The sequence below is a fragment of the Colletotrichum graminicola genome (genome assembly GCF_000149035.1).
Source record: "Colletotrichum graminicola M1.001 genomic scaffold supercont1.2, whole genome shotgun sequence".
Lineage (NCBI taxonomy): Eukaryota > Fungi > Ascomycota > Sordariomycetes > Glomerellales > Glomerellaceae > Colletotrichum > Colletotrichum graminicola.
The window spans coordinates 1,107,405-1,126,781 of record NW_007361006.1 but is presented as its reverse complement, the minus strand read 5'-3'; the positions used below and the strand labels follow the sequence as shown (position 1 = coordinate 1,126,781).

The 19,377-nt window shown below is 57.1% G+C and overlaps 5 protein-coding genes across 5 annotated transcripts; 2 read left to right on the top strand and 3 right to left on the bottom strand.

Annotated features, from left to right (window-relative positions):
• Window positions 1–1,286: 1,286 nt before the first annotated feature.
• Window positions 1,287–5,093, bottom strand: GLRG_00768 (uncharacterized protein; the record flags this gene model as incomplete). The annotated part of the gene is made up of 1 exon (XM_008091453.1): window positions 1,287–5,093. One exon carries the CDS (start codon window positions 5,091–5,093, stop codon window positions 1,287–1,289), a length of 3,807 nt encoding a protein of 1,268 aa, XP_008089644.1.
• A 1,601-nt stretch (window positions 5,094–6,694) lies between these two features.
• Window positions 6,695–7,751, bottom strand: GLRG_00767 (uncharacterized protein; the record flags this gene model as incomplete). Its single annotated transcript, XM_008091452.1, has 3 exons — window positions 6,695–6,803; window positions 6,894–7,234; window positions 7,308–7,751. The coding sequence occupies 3 exons, from the start codon at window positions 7,749–7,751 to the stop codon at window positions 6,695–6,697; spliced, it is 894 nt and encodes a 297-aa protein (XP_008089643.1).
• Window positions 7,752–8,399: 648 nt separating this feature from the next.
• On the bottom strand, window positions 8,400–10,006 carry GLRG_00766 (uncharacterized protein; the record flags this gene model as incomplete). Its single annotated transcript, XM_008091451.1, has 2 exons — window positions 8,400–9,892; window positions 9,955–10,006. 2 exons carry the CDS (start codon window positions 10,004–10,006, stop codon window positions 8,400–8,402), a joined length of 1,545 nt encoding a protein of 514 aa, XP_008089642.1.
• A 3,952-nt stretch (window positions 10,007–13,958) lies between these two features.
• GLRG_00765 (acetyltransferase) lies at window positions 13,959–14,766 on the top strand (the record flags this gene model as incomplete). Its single annotated transcript, XM_008091450.1, has 2 exons — window positions 13,959–14,575; window positions 14,640–14,766. 2 exons carry the CDS (start codon window positions 13,959–13,961, stop codon window positions 14,764–14,766), a joined length of 744 nt encoding a protein of 247 aa, XP_008089641.1.
• A 700-nt stretch (window positions 14,767–15,466) lies between these two features.
• On the top strand, window positions 15,467–19,179 carry GLRG_00764 (kinesin motor domain-containing protein; the record flags this gene model as incomplete). The annotated part of the gene is made up of 4 exons (XM_008091449.1): window positions 15,467–15,922; window positions 16,020–17,723; window positions 17,797–18,249; window positions 18,304–19,179. The coding sequence occupies 4 exons, from the start codon at window positions 15,467–15,469 to the stop codon at window positions 19,177–19,179; spliced, it is 3,489 nt and encodes a 1,162-aa protein (XP_008089640.1).
• Between the last annotated feature and the right edge of the window lie 198 nt (window positions 19,180–19,377).

The window sequence follows — 19,377 nt, the reverse complement described above, 5'->3', positions numbered from 1 at the left end:
TGTTGCCTCTCGGTCATCGCATCTGTCCAGCAGAGGGTCATGCAGAGAATCCTCGGCTTCCCTTGTCAGTTAAAATGATGGATGGGTTTTGTGTTTTTTTCCCAGTCCGTCTCCCCCTTGGGCATCGGAAGACGGGGAAGATGTCGCCAGAGAATCATGGGCCTTTGCTTAGAACTGAATAATACACTACTACTGCTGCTACCACTGCTACCACTGCTATTACTTCTTTTCCCGGCTCAACCCGCCACGCAAACTTCATCCTTCAGCAAAGAGTCCTCGGCGTAAAAGAGCATATGCGTGCTCTTGTCCGCGTCCCGTTGGCTTCAAGCTCGCATGCCCGTCTGTCGTACGGCCGTCCCTTCTCTCCCCTCGGCCCAAGTTATGTGCCGATCAGTCCCCTTTCCGTCCCGCGGGACGATGGGGGGGGGGAGGGGGGGGGGGCGAGGAAAAGGAGGGAAACTAGGTATGTATCATTATATGTATATATCCGGCGCCTAATTCGTCGACTTGTTTCTCGAACAAAGGGGACGTTCAAAGTAGTAATGCAAAGAAAAAGAAAAAAAGGCTTCTCCTCCCCCCTGCAGACCGCTCAAAAGCCCTTCGCTCAACCCCGCCCCCTTTTCCTCCCCAATTACTCGTGTACCGTCCGGGAGAAAAAAGAATTATAGTATACGCAACTCGCCGCTGGATGATAAAGCAACAAGGAAAGCCGGGTCGGGCTCCTGAAAGATCCGGCGGGCCAGGTGAAGGCGGACGGCTCTCGGTCCTCCCTCCCTTTGTTCTTCTCCTTCTTCTTCTCTCTCTCCTTTCGGGTATCATCACCTCCTTCTCCCCTCCGTCTCCAGATCCACCCCCCATCTGTCTGCTCTTCACAAGCCGACCTCCCCTGGCTCTCAGTCCACAATCGTCTCCATTGTGGTTGTCGTTGTTGACATTGTGATTGTTTTGGTTATCCCGGCTGCCCAACATAGTATTCAAAAAGAAAAATCCCAAAAAGAAAAAAAGAAAAAAAAGGGGGGGGTAAGGGAAGGGTGTGTGATATATGTTGAAACTGAATGATGCCGATTCAACGCATAAACTTTCCCAAGACGCTGCGGAATTTCTGCTCCGTCTGCTATGCATCGTAATGACAGTGCTGATGATGAAACGGCCACGCTAATAGTAGGTACTCGGGATATAGAAAGGATGGGGCGAGCACAGACGGGGAGAAGAGGTTGCTCGTAAAAACACACGAACGGAGGGAAACAATGGCAGACGTCAGACCTCGCGGACGGCGTGGTCTTCGCTCACAGCCACAGCAGCCACCTCACGGCCCCCACGACGCCCTTCCCGACGCCCCAAAACACCCGCAGGATCATGACGACGAACCACACGTACCACATGAAGCCCACGAGCACCCACTCGACGGCGAGCCACATGGCGCGACGGACCCAGCGGAACCTACGCCGCCGCCGCCGCAGCATCGTCTCGATGACGTCGAGCGTGTGCTTGATCTTCAGCCTCTGGCCCAGCGTGAGGTCGCGGCTCGTCTCGTCCGCCTCGTCCGCCGCCGCGCGCGTCATGGCCGACAGGTCCGTGGCGACGCGCCTGCGCACGTCTTCGACGCGTCGGTGCAGGGAGGGCACCGTGTCTGACACGAAGAGGTCGGCCGTCTTTTGCCACTCCTGGCCGGAGCACCTGATGGAGCTGCCCAGGGTCGTAGCGGCGAATTGGTAGAGCTCCGTCTGGGGGACGGCCTTTTTGCGCACACCGTCGGGGTCGGGACTCAGTTTCGCAATCTCGGGCCAAAAGATGTTGGCGACTTGGACGTCGTTCTGCGACGGCGTCTGCCGGTCCGCGAACACGGCGTGGGGCTCGTTGGCGCGGCGCGTAATCTCCATGGCCTTGATGCCGGAGCTCAAGACAAGGGCGCGCAGGCGGGCGATCTCTCGCTTCGACATGGGAGCTCGTTCCGGTGCCGGGCTGTAGTCCGAGATCGACCAGTGTCGGCTGCGGTTGGACCCAGATCTGGGCCGCCCATTAGGTGCAAAGGGTGACACGGTGATGATGGGTTTGAAGCGCTTGTCCGCTTCCTTCACGCCGGGGATGCGCCCCCCGGACAGAGGCTCCAGTTCGGAGACGTCCGATAACCGTTTGGCTGCTGAACCGTTTGACGAGGTTGGCGACGCGCTCATGATGTCGATACGTGGCGGCTTGAGCCTGTCGAAGCGAGGCGACTTACGGCTCGCCGAGGGCGGCGAATTGTCCGGCAGATCTAGCGGCTCGCTCTGCGTGTGCCTCAACTTGTCTTGAGACGTGGGCTCGAAGGCTGGCATGACGTCCAAGTAGGTCTTGGGGTTCTGCTGGCGCATTCCTTGGCTTCTGATCGAGGCCGTTCGAGACAGAGGCGTCTCGCCTCTTTTTCTGCCCCTCTGCTCCGTGTCCGAGTCGTCCGTCGTCGTGCCCTCCGCCTCGGAGGGAACATCACCAATGTCCGACTCCTTACGCCAGATCAGGTCACCGAGCTTCGATACGCCGCCGCGGATGACGTTGTCGATACGGGCTCCTCTGAAGATGCCCCGAACGCCAGGTTCGTCGCTGCGCAGCTTGATGCTAGTAATGCTGCGATGGGACTTGTGGCTCTCGCCCGTCTGACGCTGCACGACCTTGCGAGGGGGTGGGCTCCTGGACGACCCCCGCCTGTCTGTCGATCTGCGCTCTCCCGACGATTCCGGCGAGGCCTCGAACGGTGTCCTGGGAGCGCTGGGCAGGTATTCGGCGCTTGACTTCTCTTCCGAGATGCGGTCACCGGCTCGTTCCCTACTGCGCTCGCGGAAGATCTGCCTGACCTTGGTGAAGGGGTTTCGGGTCGGAGAGTTGCCACGGCTAGATGCCGCCGAAAGATCTCCGCCAAGCGCCGGGATGAAAGGGTCTCCGCGCGCGGCGCCGTCGGGGGAGTTGGGCAGCGACGAGTCAACCTCAAATGAGCCCCGCCCGCCAAGCGTCGTCGGAATCTCCAGGCTGGCCCTTGTCTGGCGCTGGAGGTGCACCGGGGTGAAGCGAGGCTTTTCCTTACTCTTTCTCTCGTCAGACTCGCTGAAGTCGGCGATGGACGGCTTTCGGCTGTGTTGCCGGGACTGTGGATGCGACCTGTCCCCGACGTTTCGCTCTGGCGTCACGTAACCCGATCCCTGTGGCTTTTGGTGACCGTTCTCTCTCGCCTCCATGGCGATCATCTCGAGCATCTGCTTTTCCAGGATGTCTTGGTGGCTGCTGGTGAGTGTGCCTGCCCGGTTCCTCTTTTCTTTCTTGGGCTTGCCCTCGTTCTCGCTGTCCGACAGGTCCGAGGATGCCTTCCCGTGCCGCCACTCGTGATGGCTATGCATGGAGCTGCTGTGGCGGTGGTGATGATGACCCGTAAGATCATGCAGCTTTTGACGAGCGCGATCCCGGGCGCTGGCCGTAGAGTGGTCCGTATCCGACTTGGCCAGCTTCGGGTTGCTGGTCCTAGGGTCGCCTGCAGGCAAGGACTCTTCGTTCTCTTTGTGCCCTGGCGTTTGCCCGGATTCGCTCCCGTATTCCCCGTTCTGCCTCGACAGGGGTCTGTGAAGGTCGACGTTCTGGGGAAATATGCGCCGCCAGTGACGGTTCTCGATTAACTGCTTGTGATGGTCCTGCTCCAGCCAGTAGGCATCGGCCAGCAGGTCCGCCGCGTCTATGACCCAGTCGAGCCTGGGCCTTCTTGGTTTGTTGGCGTTGGCCGCCAGCTGAGTAGCATTCTGCCGTTCCGAGGCATCTGCGTCAGCGAAGGGCGGAAGCGTGCAGCCCTCTGCGTTTGTTTGACCTGTGGCGGCCCATCTGGCCACCTCGTCGACCCAGTCGGCAACCTTTATTATGTCACCGAACCCCTGGCCCTCCCCGTCGATGGCCTTGCGCTCTCGGGCTCGAACCTTTCTGTTTCGAATGTACTGCAATGGGTTATACGGCCGCCCGAGCCGCACGCTACCCTCGGAGCTGCCATAGGTCGGGATTTTAGCAATACCTCCTGAGGAGGCGGGGGGGCTAGCGGTTGTCGGGCGGCTGTGATGATGATGAAGAAGATGATGGTGATTATGTTGATGAGGCGGTTGTATGGGTGGCACCAGCTCCAAGAGACGTCTGTATTGGGCCATGAGTTCCAAATGTTCCTTGGCCTTTTGCACTCGTGCCAAGGTCGACGCAGTGAAGTGATTGCGAAAGGAGCCCTCGCGGCCCATGTCGAATGTCGCCTGCAGTGGGCTGCTCAGGATCCCGGTAGAGGGGAGGCGCGGCGTCAGCGCCCTGTCGGGCCCCGGAGACCTCGTTCGCGATATTCTCCTCTGTTGCTGTAAATGGTTCTTGAGGTTGGGGCCCGTCGTGGCGTCAGGAAGGTGGGCCAGAGTCGGAACCGCCTGGGGCGGTGCTATCCTCCGCGAGACCTGTCTCCTTGATTCGCTCAGGTTCAGGGCCATGTTCACAATCTGCGCAGAGTCGATATCGAGAGGGGTGTTGGTGGCGGACATGAAGCTCGATCCTGAGAGAGGCCTGCCATTTGAGGCATCTCGTTTCCGGGCGGCGGCGGGATTGTGTGTAGGGTACATTGGCGAGGTGTCACCGTTTCGTCTCGGCGGACTATCCAGCGGTGAGATGTCAAGCCCGCCGTCGCGGCCAGTGCTGGATCCCGACTTGTCTGATGCTTTCCCATATTCCTGCGTCCTGCGAACGGGCGGAAGGTTGCGTACGTGACGAAGGCGAGGCGCTTGGTCGCCATCGGAGTCGTCGTCATTGCGGATGGCATCCTGTAGCAGGAAGGCTCCGTTGGAGCGATGCCTAGACGCCCGTTGTTTTCTCGCATCCTTGCCATGGAAGCCGTTTGTGTTTTCGGCCTCTCGGGGGTTCGACGAATGTATGCGGCGACCGGTCGACTCGTCAAACGACGGCAAGAGGGTTGTGTCATTGACAACACTCCCGGCGGTGCTCGACTCGCCTGTCTCGTAGCTACCCCTGCTGCTGCTTCCCCTATCGCCAGGCACAGAGTGTGGGCTCAGCCTCCTCGCGAGAAGGGCACGCTGCTGGGCGGCATCCTTCTCCGTCATGACGGCGGAGATGCTCGCATGGCCGTCGCGGAGTCTCGAATTTCAGCAAGCGGTCGCCGGAGTCGGGGTCGGAGTCGGGGTCGTCGTGATCGTGGTCTCGGTCTTGGTTGGTCGCTATCGGTGTTGCTCTCTCGCGGCTGGTCGTCGGCAGTGCATGCATGCATGCATGCACCGAGTCAGATGGGGTTGGCGTTGGCGTTGGTAAAGGCAGCAAGAAGAAAAGGAAGAAAAAAACAAAAAAAAAACAGAGGGACGTTAGCAGATGGCGAGTGTCATGGTCCTCGGTTTCGTTGCAAGGGGGTGGTGGTGGTGGTTCAGTACAGATCGGCCATGTGGAGGGACAAGAGGTGACGAAGATTTTGGAGATGATGGCGCTGACTCGTCGGAGCCGAAACAGGGCATTGACATGTGCCAGTTGGGTATAGGATTATATGGATGGATGAATGGATGGTGTCGATCTCGCGGCCCCAGGATTGTTCGTGGTCGTGTGCGTACGGAAGTAATTCGTACAACTATACGGAGTACGGATACATACAGCACAAAGTAGGTAGGTAATTGGTGTAGTCCGCCCACAGCCCCAGCAGCAGCAGCAACACACGGACATTTCCAGGATTCCCAACCACAGCTTAGTGAGTGTTCCCTTCAAGCCCAGGTGGTTGTAGCTCTGCCGTGGCGTTGCACCCGAACCGAAACGCACGAGCTACAAACTCCACCCACCCGTCCCCACAGCTGCAAGAGGGATTTACCCCACCCGATTCGGCATTCTTCGGAACGGAATATCTCATAGACCCGTACGTATTATTCTTCGCATCTGGATAAATGGCGGTGGCCGAGGACGAGGTGGCCCACCGTCTTGGGAGTTGCCAACGCCTTGGCAGACAAAATGCTCTTTGTCTTTCCGTTTGTCTGCTATGAAAACCGTTGCAAGGCTCCCAAGCCACATGGGAAAAAAAACAAAACCCTTTCAACTCTTTTGAAAGGGCGTTGAGCGCGCTAAGCCCGGCAAGCGAACACGGGGGGGGGCTTCGATTCGCGCTAAGTCTCTCTCTCTCCGCGTTGCATTCAGACCGCCAAATGTGTCTGAAAGGGTCTTCCCGGCCTGGACCATATGGCTCAACACACCTTGACGAACTTATCCGACTAGCGCCAACGGCATTAATGTCGCCCCTCTCCGCATGTGTGTGTGCGATTGTCATCGTTGCTGCATTTCATGCAAATCACATGCGCCGCGCCCCCCCGTCCAGGTCCCCCCATGTCAGCACAGCACCATGGGTGACCACACACAGACACACACCAGCGGTAGACGCAGAGGTTGTCAAGAAACAGGTTATTACGCTCTAGGGTAGATTAAGAAAACTCGAGTTAGGTATTCTGGTGCCCTCCTAACGGAAGGGGGCCCTGTTGACCAGTGTCGGCCCCCCGCCCCCCTTTCCAAGCTTCCATCTGCCTTCTGTACAGCCAACGAGAGAAATCATGCAAAATTCAAGCGCAGAGCCCGCATCCGTGTGCGTGCCGGGCTCGAAACCAACAACATACACCGCGGGCGCATCCTTCGGTTGGGTGACCTGGCGTATCGTGGTACCTCACTCACCATAACCATCTCAAGAGTGAACGGGGGACTTGTACTCGCCAAAGTAACGCTCGTGGATGCGCCCGACATACTCGACCAGCGCCGGCTTCTCGCGGATGAGCGCGGCATGCACCGGGTTCCTGTGTGTGTGTGTGTCCCTTTCGTTAGCCCGCGTCGCCCTCGAGTCCTGCCGGCTGTTCGCCATCGGATATGAGGAGCCTATCACTTACACGTTGGTGCCCATGACGGTGGCAAGGTTGCCGTAGACGATGAAGTCGGCCTCGGTCGGGCGCTGGCCGCCGAGAATCCAGAAAGGCTCCCGAGACTCTCGCGAGTCCAGACTCAGCTTTGACAGCGACGTCTCGCAGAAGCCGTTGATGGACATGACGACTTCCGAGGCGAACTTCTTGACCTCATCGTTGTTGTAGCGACCGACACCCTGGAACCACAGCTGCGAGTTGACGTAGCCGCGGGCCGCCTGGGTCGAAATCTGCTTCGCACCCCAGACGAAGTGCGCAAAGGGACCGTCGTTCCACATCGTGTCGAACTGGTCGCGCCATCTCTCGTAAAGCTAAAAGTGTGTGTTTCGTCAGCATCCTGCTAGCACTACACTCCGTCCTAGTGCGCCGGGCGGGGCTTCTTACGACAAGGAAGTAAGCGCGGTCCTCCAACATGGCTCGGATGCAAGCATCCTTGGCCTGTTCGGCGGGGGAAAGCTCCTTGTTGAGATCCGGCAGCTTGCCCGTCTGCACCAGCCGTTGGATGACAAACTGCGTCTCGCCAACGAGCTCGTCCGAATCCGCAAGCTTGACGTACGGCACTCTGTACTTGGGGGCCTGGAAGATATTGGCAGCACGGTCCTTGTGCTGGACGCCGGCGTGGCGAAGACGGAAGCGCAACTGGATCGAGAAAGGCGTGTATCCGTACTGGCCGTTGGGGCGGTCGAAGCTGTAGATGGTCAAGTCGTGTCCAACTCCCTTCTCCACCGCGGCCTCGTCCTCGGCAGCTTCCCTGAGCTTGCGCGGAAGGTATCGCTTAAGGGCCAAAGCATTCTGCTTGGCCTTCTGACCCGATGCGGCAGCAGTCATTGTGGGCGGTGCGAAATGGGCAAGGGGTATATGGGCGTATATGGGCGTATACGGGGGTATACGGGGGGGTATCTTTGGGGGGGGGGGGTATCGCTGGGTATTCCGAGAGTGAGCTGTTCTATGCTGTTCCGGGGATCATTGAGGCTTCTATCTGTATTATTTATTATTTTCGATGCCGTGTACGAACCTGTCTTGAACACAAGCGGCCTGCTCGGAGCTAGCTGCTAGAGCTTTACAACATGGTAGGTGCTGGTGGCAATGCCCTTGGCTGCCGAAACATAAACCGACTCAGACCGATGAGTAAAGTAAAGCGAGGACAAAGCTCAACTCTCCCATCTCTGGCTTGCATGAAGGGCGAAATCAGATGGGACTGTTGCAAGTGGATGGTTGAAGAAGCCTCGCAAACGAGAAATCTGGCAGCATCCACGTCATTGCTGTTCCATGTTGAGTTGGCGGATGAGCCCAGTAACGGAGCCTAAAAGGCAGGCGGTGGTGTGTCAAGGTACATCTGATTTGAGCATAAGCCAAGTTGCTTGTAGGGATATCGTAGTTTACCGTCTAGCCTCGTCTCCCCGGCCAGGGCCGCAGCGAATCCGCTCGCAGCATGGCCATAACAGCTGGCTGCCGGTTTAATGCCCAGTCCAAACTCTAAAACACGGTCACCGTGTTGACATGATCGTTCTTCAACACCTCAAACACAAGACCGGGGAACCCAAATAGGGTAGTGGTGGAATCGTCGCTGCCATCGAGTCTCTTGGCGCCGCTGTCCTCCCAGCCTCCAAGGAATTCGCAGCTGCTGCCGGGGCTATCCCCCCAGCCCCGGTTGAGAACCATGCCTCTTTGAGGAGCTCTGGAGTCACCTTCCGGGTGCGCGCTGTTCCATCGTTCGTTCAGTCTATCCTTAATGTCTGTGAATTTCGTCTCCGAGTTTGCTGCCGTGCCAGGGGAACCGTCGTCAAGATAGCTGACTTCCCAGCGGCAACGGCGGTGCCTGTTGAACTCATACGAGCCAGGCACGTTGCCGTGGAGAACCATCTTCGTGGCAACCAGGCGGTCGGGAGACTCCGACTTGATAGGCTTGCTCGGCGGTACCTGAGATTCGTGCTGAGCGGGCGGCGGTCTCGATGGCGGCGAAGGTGTTGACACCAGCACATCGAAGCCCAGGTAGAAGTAATTGTAGAAGCACTCCCCAGAAACATTTCCGGCAATGTCTTCTTCTACCGCTTCGTCGTTGGAGTCATCTGAGCCAGTGTTTGCAGACGACTGATCGGTATCGGTCAGATCGTCTGGCTGATGCAGATCAGCGCCGTTTGAACGAGCCCTGCTGTGGCTGGCCGTCCGAAGCTTGTGTATCGTCATTCTCTGATCGTTCTTCCGATATGTAGCATTGGGGGGACCAAGCTCCGCAATCAGTTCTTGGGGGCTGGTCTCTCCAAGGATGATCCAGATGGAAGAGTTGGTCCACTTGCGAAACAGTTGGAGCTTTCCACCCCCGTGAATCTTGACGAGCGATATTTCGTCGGGGACCACGTCCTTCCCTCTTGGAAGAACAGGTACCGTCTTGACGCTTGGCAGGATCTCGGTCCAAAGACACTCCCGGGCCTGAGCCCAAGAATCGCCGCTGAAGACAGCCATGGAGGTGGGTACCTGGCTCTGGGCCGAGGACAGCAGCGAAACGACATCCTTGGTAGGGGAGTATGCCGATTCGGCCAGTCGGAAGGTAAAGGCAACTCCGGGGTAGGAAAGTATGTAGTTTCCCAGGTTGTCGGGGGCATCAGGGGTTGGCGGTATGAACTCTCCGCCGTATGTCGGTCCGAGCAACCTGTGGTAGATTTGTCTGAAGGTTGGTCCGGAGGTGGACTCGCCGGGGACAGGCGACAACGGCGGGCCCTGGGAGTTTGCGGGCTTGACAAGATCGCGGTCCTTAAACGTGACATGATTCTTTGTGAAGTCGACAATCTCTATCAGGCGCAAGCGCTGCTCGGGGCCGTCGAAGCGTAGGCGTATACCGTTGGCAGGAAGGCTTAGGGTCACGGGCTGCTCGACGGGAAGTTCTCGAGAGTAGGCGAGATGGAGTTGTGGAAAACGTTGCGGCTCGGCCTTCAGTCGCGTCAAGACATCATGCAAAGAGGCTCCAAGAACTAGGCGACACGCATTAAAGTTAGCGTCCGAGTGTCCTCTGGTAGATGGAAATCATGCAAACCGAGAAAGCCCAGAGCCCGTCCTGGGTGCAGTTGCGCGGTGAAGAGTGACATGATTAGCGTATGCGATTGGGGCTCAGCGCGGGGCCCGCGAAGTGTTCAGGGCGGCGTCGTCGCAGGAACCGTCTTGTATGTCGGGGTGGGTGGAAGCATGCGAGGTTCCCACAAGAGCTTGTTTGCTGTCGATATGCAACGTAGGTGGTATGGATGGTGGTTTTAAGGAGGGAACTCGGATTCGGAGAGGGAGAGGCAGCGAGCGGTAGGTATTACGGCCAGCAAAATAAAGCAAAGCGCAAGTTGTGTCTGAGGGATTGTCCACGGGTCCGACAGAGGGGTTCATGTGATGCTGCGACAGTGACAACGAATTAGCGGGGCTTGGGTTCGGGGGGAGACGTCACTCGGCTAGCCGAGGTACAGGGTACAAGCTTCCAGTCACTTTAACCGTCACGTTTTGGAGCTCAACCATGCTATCATCATGTACGGATACATGCACATGTGTTGATATGCCCCACCTGCCGTGTCAGGCCCAAAGCTCTTATCTTATCAGTCGGCAACAACCCAGCTCAGAATGGATGAGCAGCGGGGACTGCCCCGGGGAACTATGTACCTACCGGTACCTAGTGTAGGTACACTAAAGCATGTACCTAAGATACCTAGGTACTTAGGTAGTTGTACGAGTACCTACACAACGATGTGAGGAGGAAGGAAAGTGAGCTCAAGATGAGGCAGCAAGGCAATTATTCCGAGAAATCGAGTACTGTGTACCATCAGTACGCACCTATATCATCGTACATCGTACATACCTAGTTAGGTAGGTACTGCTTCATCCAGGCCGGACCTTGGTTGTGGGCGAGGATGGACAGCAGTCATCTCGGATATTGAACATCGCCTACCTTCAATATGTTTGCATGCAACTGCTTCTGGTGATGCGATATTCACAATCTGTCTTCACCAAGGTTTCATCAGCAACCACAGACACTCATCAGCATTCTCTACACTCTCTACGCACCTCCGAACACGACAGAGGCCAACCGCCATGGCTGGGCTGGCTGGCCGTCAAGGACAAGACACCCGGCATCGCTCACGCAACCGCCAAGCATAACATCCTTTCACGAAATTTCCGGGTCCTCCATTGACTTCGTTCCCCGTCTCCGCATGGAATCTTCTGCCTCAAATCTGCTTCAACCGGCAAACTACGATCCCCCTCTGGCATGCGATACTTCTTGCCTGAGGTAGGGCACGGAGATTCCCCAAGGCTTGATACCCACAGACCGGCATTCATCCAACAACTTTTGCTTCCGTTTCACGGGTTGCTCTTGTTGTGTAATCCGGTCTGCCAATTCGCAAGGATAGACCGCCATCACCGCCACCAACACCATCACAAGATGCTTCTTGCTCCCCTCATTCCGAGTCCCTCCGTCGACCCTCCTTTACGGCTTCCCCGGATCTGAGATCGCCTGAAGTGGTGCCGCACGTGTCTTGCAAATACTCAAAATGTCGCCTCGACCACCGTCACAGACCACCACTGCAACCCATTATCACACGACTTCAACAACATCACACCCGACGTCCTACCGCCGCTACCATTGCCCCGAGAAGCGTCTAGGCTTCCTACTAGCTAGAATGGCTCGTCCGAGAGGCATACCATCGAATTACCCATTGCGACACAGCCCATGCTCGGATAATGCTTCCTCAGGCTCGTCATGGGGGTGCCGTCGCCATTACGCCTGTCTAACGATTCCCGAGCTCGTATCTCGTCTTCAAATGCTCACCGTTAACTTCAAGCCCCTTTTCTCAATGCTCTGTCCTTCAATTGACTTTTCTGCAACTTTTGAAAACGGACTGGACTCAAGAGACTTCCACGCTCGAAGCAATCACTTGCCTTGGCACGAAGACCTCAAGATGAGCACTGCCGCCTGGTGTTCCATGACCTGTGATCCATCTCTCTTGGAAAAGCCACACGGCGAATTCTCGCATAAATGTAAGAGTCAAGGCCATAGGAGTGTAATATATTAGCAACCGCTGAAAAACATAGCCGGGTCCATGAATAAAACCCTACAGCGGCAGAGAGACGAACGGGAGACTGTGCTATCACGACAGAACATGAATCTCACTCCTGATACCGACCTGCAAGCCCTCGAGTCCCCAAGGTTGGCCAAACATTAGGGTATTAGAATGCTTCTTTGCAACTTCAGGGTTATGGTGATGCGGGCCGTGTCCATTCGAGCCTCCGGGTGAAAGCGCCGTCGCCAATCAGGGCCATCTCCTATGCCCATGAAGGGGCTTTGCATTCACGTTGCGCTCGTCCTAGTATTGCATTGTCCAAGAGAAGGGCCCGCAAGCACGTCTATCTGGCCTCTATGGCTGGCTCCTATCCCAATCAGGAACTCCAGACTCCTTCGTTCGAAACCCAAAGGCGTTATCACCGTACTATTGGTTGCTCACACCACTGGCATTGGTGAGCACGACTGCCATCTTTGCTCAGTGGACAAGTTTGGTTATCTCGAGCATCTGAAGTAAACCGCCTGGATTCAATCCTTGGGATCTCTAGATGAGATGCACTGGTTAGCGCCGGCATCGGCTAGCAGTTTCAAGACATCTGTGTCGACCAACCGTGCGGCTACGCACGGAGATGGCCTCACATACCATTCAGGCACTAGCTGAATGGAGTCTACCTATGTACAAGACCATGAATCGCTCTTGAAGACTGCGAGAAGAAAATGTTCCAACATGACGCCAACAGGGATACGATTGGGCTTCCTTAACGCCGAAGAATCACCCACTTCTCAGCACAGCCCGATATGATTTAGGATCGCCATGCTTGGTCATGCGGAAATGCTTGGGGCAGGAAACCTTTGGTGCATCATCAGGTAAGACAGCTTTGACTCCAGATTCGCCTTGCGAAGCCCCCGTTGCAACTAGAGACCAGGTTTGGCATTATTTACCCCGGCCAAGGCTAACCATGTTGCAGCTCTGTCGGGATCCCGATGCAACTTCTCGAGCAGCCTCGCCACCCCGCCTGCAGCTGCCGCGCAATACCCGTAAGGTCAAGACTTGTCGCAGTCTGGCCGAGTTCGGCAGCATTGATGAATGCCATGAGACTACGCTACGCGGTCGTATGCAAATTTTAGGGGCACTCTCTGGACCGCGACGGGCAGCAAAGACAGGCATATCTCAGATGTAGCACAATCTTCGGAGAAAGGCTGAAAAGCACGCCTCTCGACCTTACGGACGGGGATTAACAGCACATGCTCGCAAGAACTCAGGACTTGGCAGCAGCCGCTGGGCCTGGAGTTGGACAAGAGAGGCAAGCCGGAATACGCGAGCATGAGCAGCTCGGACCCATCACATTCATGCCCGGCAAGTTACGGACGGTCACGACCGAGAGAGGGAAAGAGAGATCCCTTCGTTGGCTGGCTTTTGCTATTTGTGGGAGGCGAGGATCCCGCATATGACGGCTTGCCACCGAGATGGGGAAAAGACGTTGTCGCCGTCTCCCATCATGATATGTGTCGTAGTGCGCATAGGGAAGCGAATATCTGTCGGCATCGCGGCCCCAATAGGCCGGCCCTCCTCGTTCAATCCGACAATTCGACAAACACCATGCATGGCCCAGTACTACCACCTGGTATACAAACGAGGCGTCCTGCACGTCTAAGAGTTGTGCTTGGCCGGATAGACGGTTCTTGGGTAAACAGGATAAGCAGGTGGTTATGAAGTAGCTTTGACACACTGCTCTTGACACGTTGGTGTTTCTACAACACTTGACGTTGTGATCTCGGGGAAGAAAGAGCGGGGAATAGCATGATGACAGGGCTACATTAGACAGCACGGCAGATAAGTATTGCTATGCGGGGGTGGCGTGTGTGTTGGAACCTCGTATCTGCTCATACATTGACGCCTTTCGTTCTCATCATTCCCGCCAACTGCGTTTGAAACATAGCGCCGGACTGCTCTACTCTTTCTTTTTTCTTCTTCTTTTTTGTCCCTTCTCTAGCTTTGAATCATGAACAAGCTGCGGATCAGAGAGGCGGGGGCGCTTCCCCAGGATGACGCCTACATCGTGGAGGTGTTCGATTCGACGCTACCGTACCTCGAAGCGATGGGCAGCCACGGCATGTGGGGATCCCGGCCCTTCAGCGAAAAGGAGGGGTTTCGCGAGCAAACGGCGAGGGACGTTCGAGCGTCGGAGAGGTATCGGGCAAGGGGCGAGGGGGAGGCGTTACGGATCTTCATCGCGGACGCCGAGGTCCAGCCGTCTTCGGCGGCGCCTCTCCTTATCCCGAGCGGCGGCGACGACGAGCCGAGGCGGCACGCCGGTCTCCGGTACTGGACGGGCGACGACGGGGCGCTCTTGCTCTCGGTCGGGGCGGTGTTCGTCCGCGACAACTGGCTCCCCGGGCATGTCAAGTCGCAGTTTCACGTGGACGCCATCCGTGCCGAGCTGGAAGGGAAAGAGGGCTTCGTGTATCTAGACGTGTTGGTCACGGATTTCAGAACGGGACATGAGCGCCAGGGGGCCGGGGAGGCGCTTGTGAAGCAAGCCAGGGATTACGGGCTCGAGAGGGGGGCGAAGACGCTCTACCTCGATGCGTGGGCGGGAAACGGGAGGAAATTGGTCGAGTAAGTACTTGGGCCGGGAAATTGGAAGACTCGACGCCCGAGAGCTGACAGATGAGCAATATAGGTTCTACAGAAAGCTGGGGTTCAGCATCGTCGCCGACTTTGAGATGAAGCGGGCGAATGGCACCATATGGCCGGGCACCCTCATGCGAGTCGGGCTTGAAGGCTCGGAGAGGAACGAGGGACAGTGAATGAAAATGACGAGGAACGAAGTTGTCACGACGCATTGTCATTGATGATGTTTAAGCAAGCAACTCGGCAACGTGCAGTGGTGGTGGTGGTGTTGGTGGTGGTTAGTTATTGGTTAGTTAGTGCCTCTTTTGGCATGTCCACAAGGCATGAACAGTGGAGACTTTTTCTGTCAGCCAGTCGGGTTGAAAGTATTCAGCCAGTCTGACATGATATTAATTTTGTTTTGCGAACTAAATCCCACCTTAAAGAGATGGACTTTTTGTCAAGATGGACGGAGGCTTGGTGAGCGACGCCACCGGCCGGTAGAATGACGCCACAACAGCCAGCAAAATAGGTGAGCGGAGGGGGGGAGTGGAGAGCGCTATGGGGGGGGTGCGGTTTCCTGGGCAACGGTGAGGCCGTCAGCCAACCACAGAGCTTCTCCCCACTTGGGCGCGCATGGTCTGTTTACCAACCCCGGCTCTTTGTCAACACACACACACACACACACATACACACCCTCTCTCTCTCTCTCTGCCCGTTCCTACTACCTTGCCTCACACGGTATATCAAACATCAACACCCACCGCGCGCTTGGTAGAGTAGGGACCCTTTTGGCTTCTCGGATGAGTTGACTTTGCTGCCCTCAACCTGTTTAATACGCCATCACCGAGATTCGAATACACATACAAGCAAAACAAAACAAACCACACAAAAACCATGAGCTCCAGACGGGAGCTGACGAGGCCGACCTCGTCCAACGTGCGTACCGGCGCCGCAGCTCGCGCGAGCGTGCGCCCGGGGACGCGCACCTCCAACTTGCGGTACCAGAATGCCCCCTCCAGGATGGGAGAGCGCGCCGCCTCGCCCGCAGAGTCCGTCGCCTCCGTCGCCACCACCGCGACGAAGCGCAAGGAGCGCGACTACGACTTCGACACCCCGGGACAGGAGACCAACATCAACGTCGTCGTCCGCTGCAGAGGCCGCAACGACCGCGAGGTCCGCGAGAACAGCGCCGTCGTCGTCCAGGCCGACGGCGCCAAGGGCACCAATGTCGAGCTGAAGCTCGGCGCCAACGCCCTGAGCAACAAGACGTACAACTTTGACCGCGTCTTCTCTGCCGCCGCCGACCAGACTATGGTCTTTGACGATGTCGTCAAACCCATCTTGGACGAGGTTCGTTCTACCCCTCCCGGTCAATCTTTTTTTTTCCCCTTCTTTTCTTTCTCATTTCCCCCATTTTGCTCGACACAGTCCCGCTGACACCATGTAGATGCTTGCTGGCTTCAACTGCACCATCTTCGCCTACGGCCAGACCGGCACCGGCAAGACCTACACCATGTCCGGCGATATGTCGGAAACCCTGGGCCTCCTCTCCGACAACGCCGGTATCATCCCCAGGGCTCTTCAGGCGCTCTTCAACAAACTCGAGGTCGACGACACCGAGAGCTGCGTCAAGTGCTCCTTTATCGAGCTTTACAACGAGGAGTTGCGCGACCTCATCGCCGTCGAGGACGGCCCCAAGCTCAAGATCTTTGACGACACATCGAGGAGGCATGCCACCACCGTCGTGCAGGGAATGGAGGAGAGACACATCAGGAACGCCGGCGAGGGCATCAAGGTTCTTCAGGATGGAAGCTTGAAGCGCCAGGTGGCGGCAACCAAGTGCAACGACCTCAGTAGCCGAAGTCACACCGTCTTCACCGTCACCGCCTACGTCCGAAAGAATGGCGAGGATGGTGCCGAGGACTACGTCAGCGCTGGCAAGCTCAACCTGGTCGATCTGGCCGGTAGTGAAAACATTCAGCGGTCCGGCGCCGAGAACAAGCGAGCCGCCGAGGCCGGCCTGATCAACAAAAGTCTTTTGACGCTCGGCCGCGTCATCAACGCCCTCGTTGACAAGAGCCAGCATATCCCTTACAGAGAGTCGAAACTAACTCGACTGCTACAAGACTCCCTTGGTGGCCAGACCAAAACATGCATCATCGCCACCATCTCGCCCGCCAAGAGCAATCTGGAGGAAACCATTTCGACCCTCGACTACGCCTTTAGGGCAAAGAACATCCGCAACAAGCCGCAACTGAACGCCTTGATCAACAAGAGGATGCTTCTTAGGGACTTTGCCACCGAGATCGAGAGGCTCAAGAGCGAGCTGATCACCACCCGCCAGCGCAACGGCGTTTACCTCTCCAACGAGTCGTACGAGGAAATGACGGCGCAGAGCGAGTCACGACGCATCGTCATGGAAGAACAAGCCGCCAAGATGGAGACTCTCGAGAACAACCTCAAGAACAAGGTCCAGGAGCTGTTTGCCCTGACGTCCAGCTTCATGGGATTACGCAAGGATCACGAGGGCACCAAGGCAGAGCTCGACGAGACGCAGGGCGTGCTCGAGCAGACGGAGCTCGTTCTCAAGGCGACAAGAAGGAGCCTGGCAGAAGAGACGCACCTCCGCAGGGCCCACCAAGAAACCGAGGAGAAGCTGGCCGAGGTCGGCGGCGAGCTGATTGCCACCCTGCAGAAGACGGTGAACGATGTCGATGGCCTCCGGGCCAAGAACAAACGCAAGTCTGACCTCCAGTCCATCAACCGGAGCGCTTGGGGTACCGCACAAGCCGAGGTGAGCGAGGTGACAAACCTGGTGGAGCAACGCGTGCAGAGTTTTCAAGACAAGCAACGGCAGAGCATCTTGGGCATTTCCGAGCGCATGAACTCGTTCGTCAGCGAGGAGCTGCGGAAGCTTTCCACTACACAAGAGTTCCTCGACGAGCAGCTGGATTCGTTTGCAGCATCACGCCGAGAGCTCTTGGAGCAGAAGGAGAAGTCCAAGGACGAGATGGACGACGTCCTCGAGGAGATCAAGGTCGTTCGCGACACGGTCAAGCAGCAGGTCGGTCAGAGCCTCCAGGCCATTGCCGGTGCCGCGGAGCGTATCGCTGCCGATGTCCTCAGCGAGCTCGACACTTTTCACAGCCAGGTAAGACATTACGGACCTTTTTCACTTTTTCTTTTCTTCTGCCCGTTGAGCTTCACCGCTAACCCAGACGCAGCTGCACACTTCGTACAGCTCCTTGGGCAAAGAGTTCAAGGGCATCTTCGAGGATCTCATGACGCACATCACCACACAACGAAGTGAATCCGACAGGCTCAGGCAACAACTCCAAAACGCGACCGATACGATTGTCGAGCAAAACGAGGACATTTCCTCGCAGATGCAGCGGGTCCTTGACGAGGAGAGGAAGCAGGCGGCTCAGGACCGACGGAATCTGTTGGCCCAGATCACCACTCTCATCAATGCTCAGGCGGAAACCCAAGAGAGCAGGCTGGCCGAGAAAACGGCGCACCTCCAGAAGAGCGTCCTAGACTCGAACGACTCCTTGCAAGGCAATATGGCCCAGTACTCCGAGGACATGGAGGTCTGGGACGAAAAGGAGGGGCAATTCTTGGACGATATGGCCAAGTCGCGCGATGCCATGAAGAGCAAGCTGAAGGATGACTGGAGTGTAAGCCAACAACGAGCCCTCGCTGCATTTTGGTATAATGCTAACCGTTCACAGACCGCCGAAGAGCACAGCACGGCCATCCAAGCAACGACCAAATCCGTACATGCCGAGACTGTCCGCGTTGTGGACGAGCAGTTGAAGGACCTCGATGTGCAGATGGAGGCATTGGACGACTTCGTCACCCGTGCACGCTCCGAGAACGCCTCCCACCACGAGCGGCACGGCGAGTCCGTGCAGGGCCTGTCGTCGACCGTGGAGAAGTCTTTCGACAGCATCGCACGCCACTTCAAGTCGACGTTTGACCGCGTCAAGGACCTGGGCGAGGAGATGGAGACGGAGACGGGAGAGATGCAGCAGGGCCTGAACCCGTTGACCCAGCAGCTATCGAAGCCGCTGGCCGCCTTGCGTGAGGACATTGAGTCCACGACCATCCAGGAGTACCGTCCCACGGGAGAGACCCCCGTGAAGGTCCAGTACCAGTACCCGACCAACCTCCCCCGGACAGAGGCCCACGAGGCCCTCCTCGCCGAGCTCGGCGAGGGAGCCACGCCCACCAAGGCGGGGTCCGACCCGGCCGTCTTCTCGGACAATGAAAACGACATGCCGCCTCCTCGCTCACCGCCAGCGCGCGCGTCGACCCGTATGTCGGCCCTCAGCATGATTTCGGAGATGCCCCCTTTTAACATGAGCCTTCGCGAAGTGAACCCCAACACCGCCGGCAGCGTCGGCTACGACCCGTCGGCCAGCATCATGTCCATCAACGAGCACACGGCCCCGCTGCTCTTCAACAAACGCGCCTCGGCGAGGCACGTTGTGGCCAAGGGCCGCAAGCAGAGCAGCCTGCTCCCCATCGAGGGGCGCGAGAACGTGCCCCCGGCGTCGTTCTCGTCGAGCCTGGGACCTCGCAGGAAGAGCCCCCGACTGAACTAGAGAGCTGGGGTGCGTGTGTGCGTATGTGGAGGATGGATAGGGATGGTATTCTACATTTCGAAAGAAAAAAGCGATATCGGTGTCTTTTCGGGGAGTTTTGACAAACTGCATTCTTTTGGTAGGGGAACTGTATAAATGGCAGGGTATGGCTTTTCGGGCTTGGTTTGGTTTGGCAGTTTTCATTCAGTGGTTCTTTTC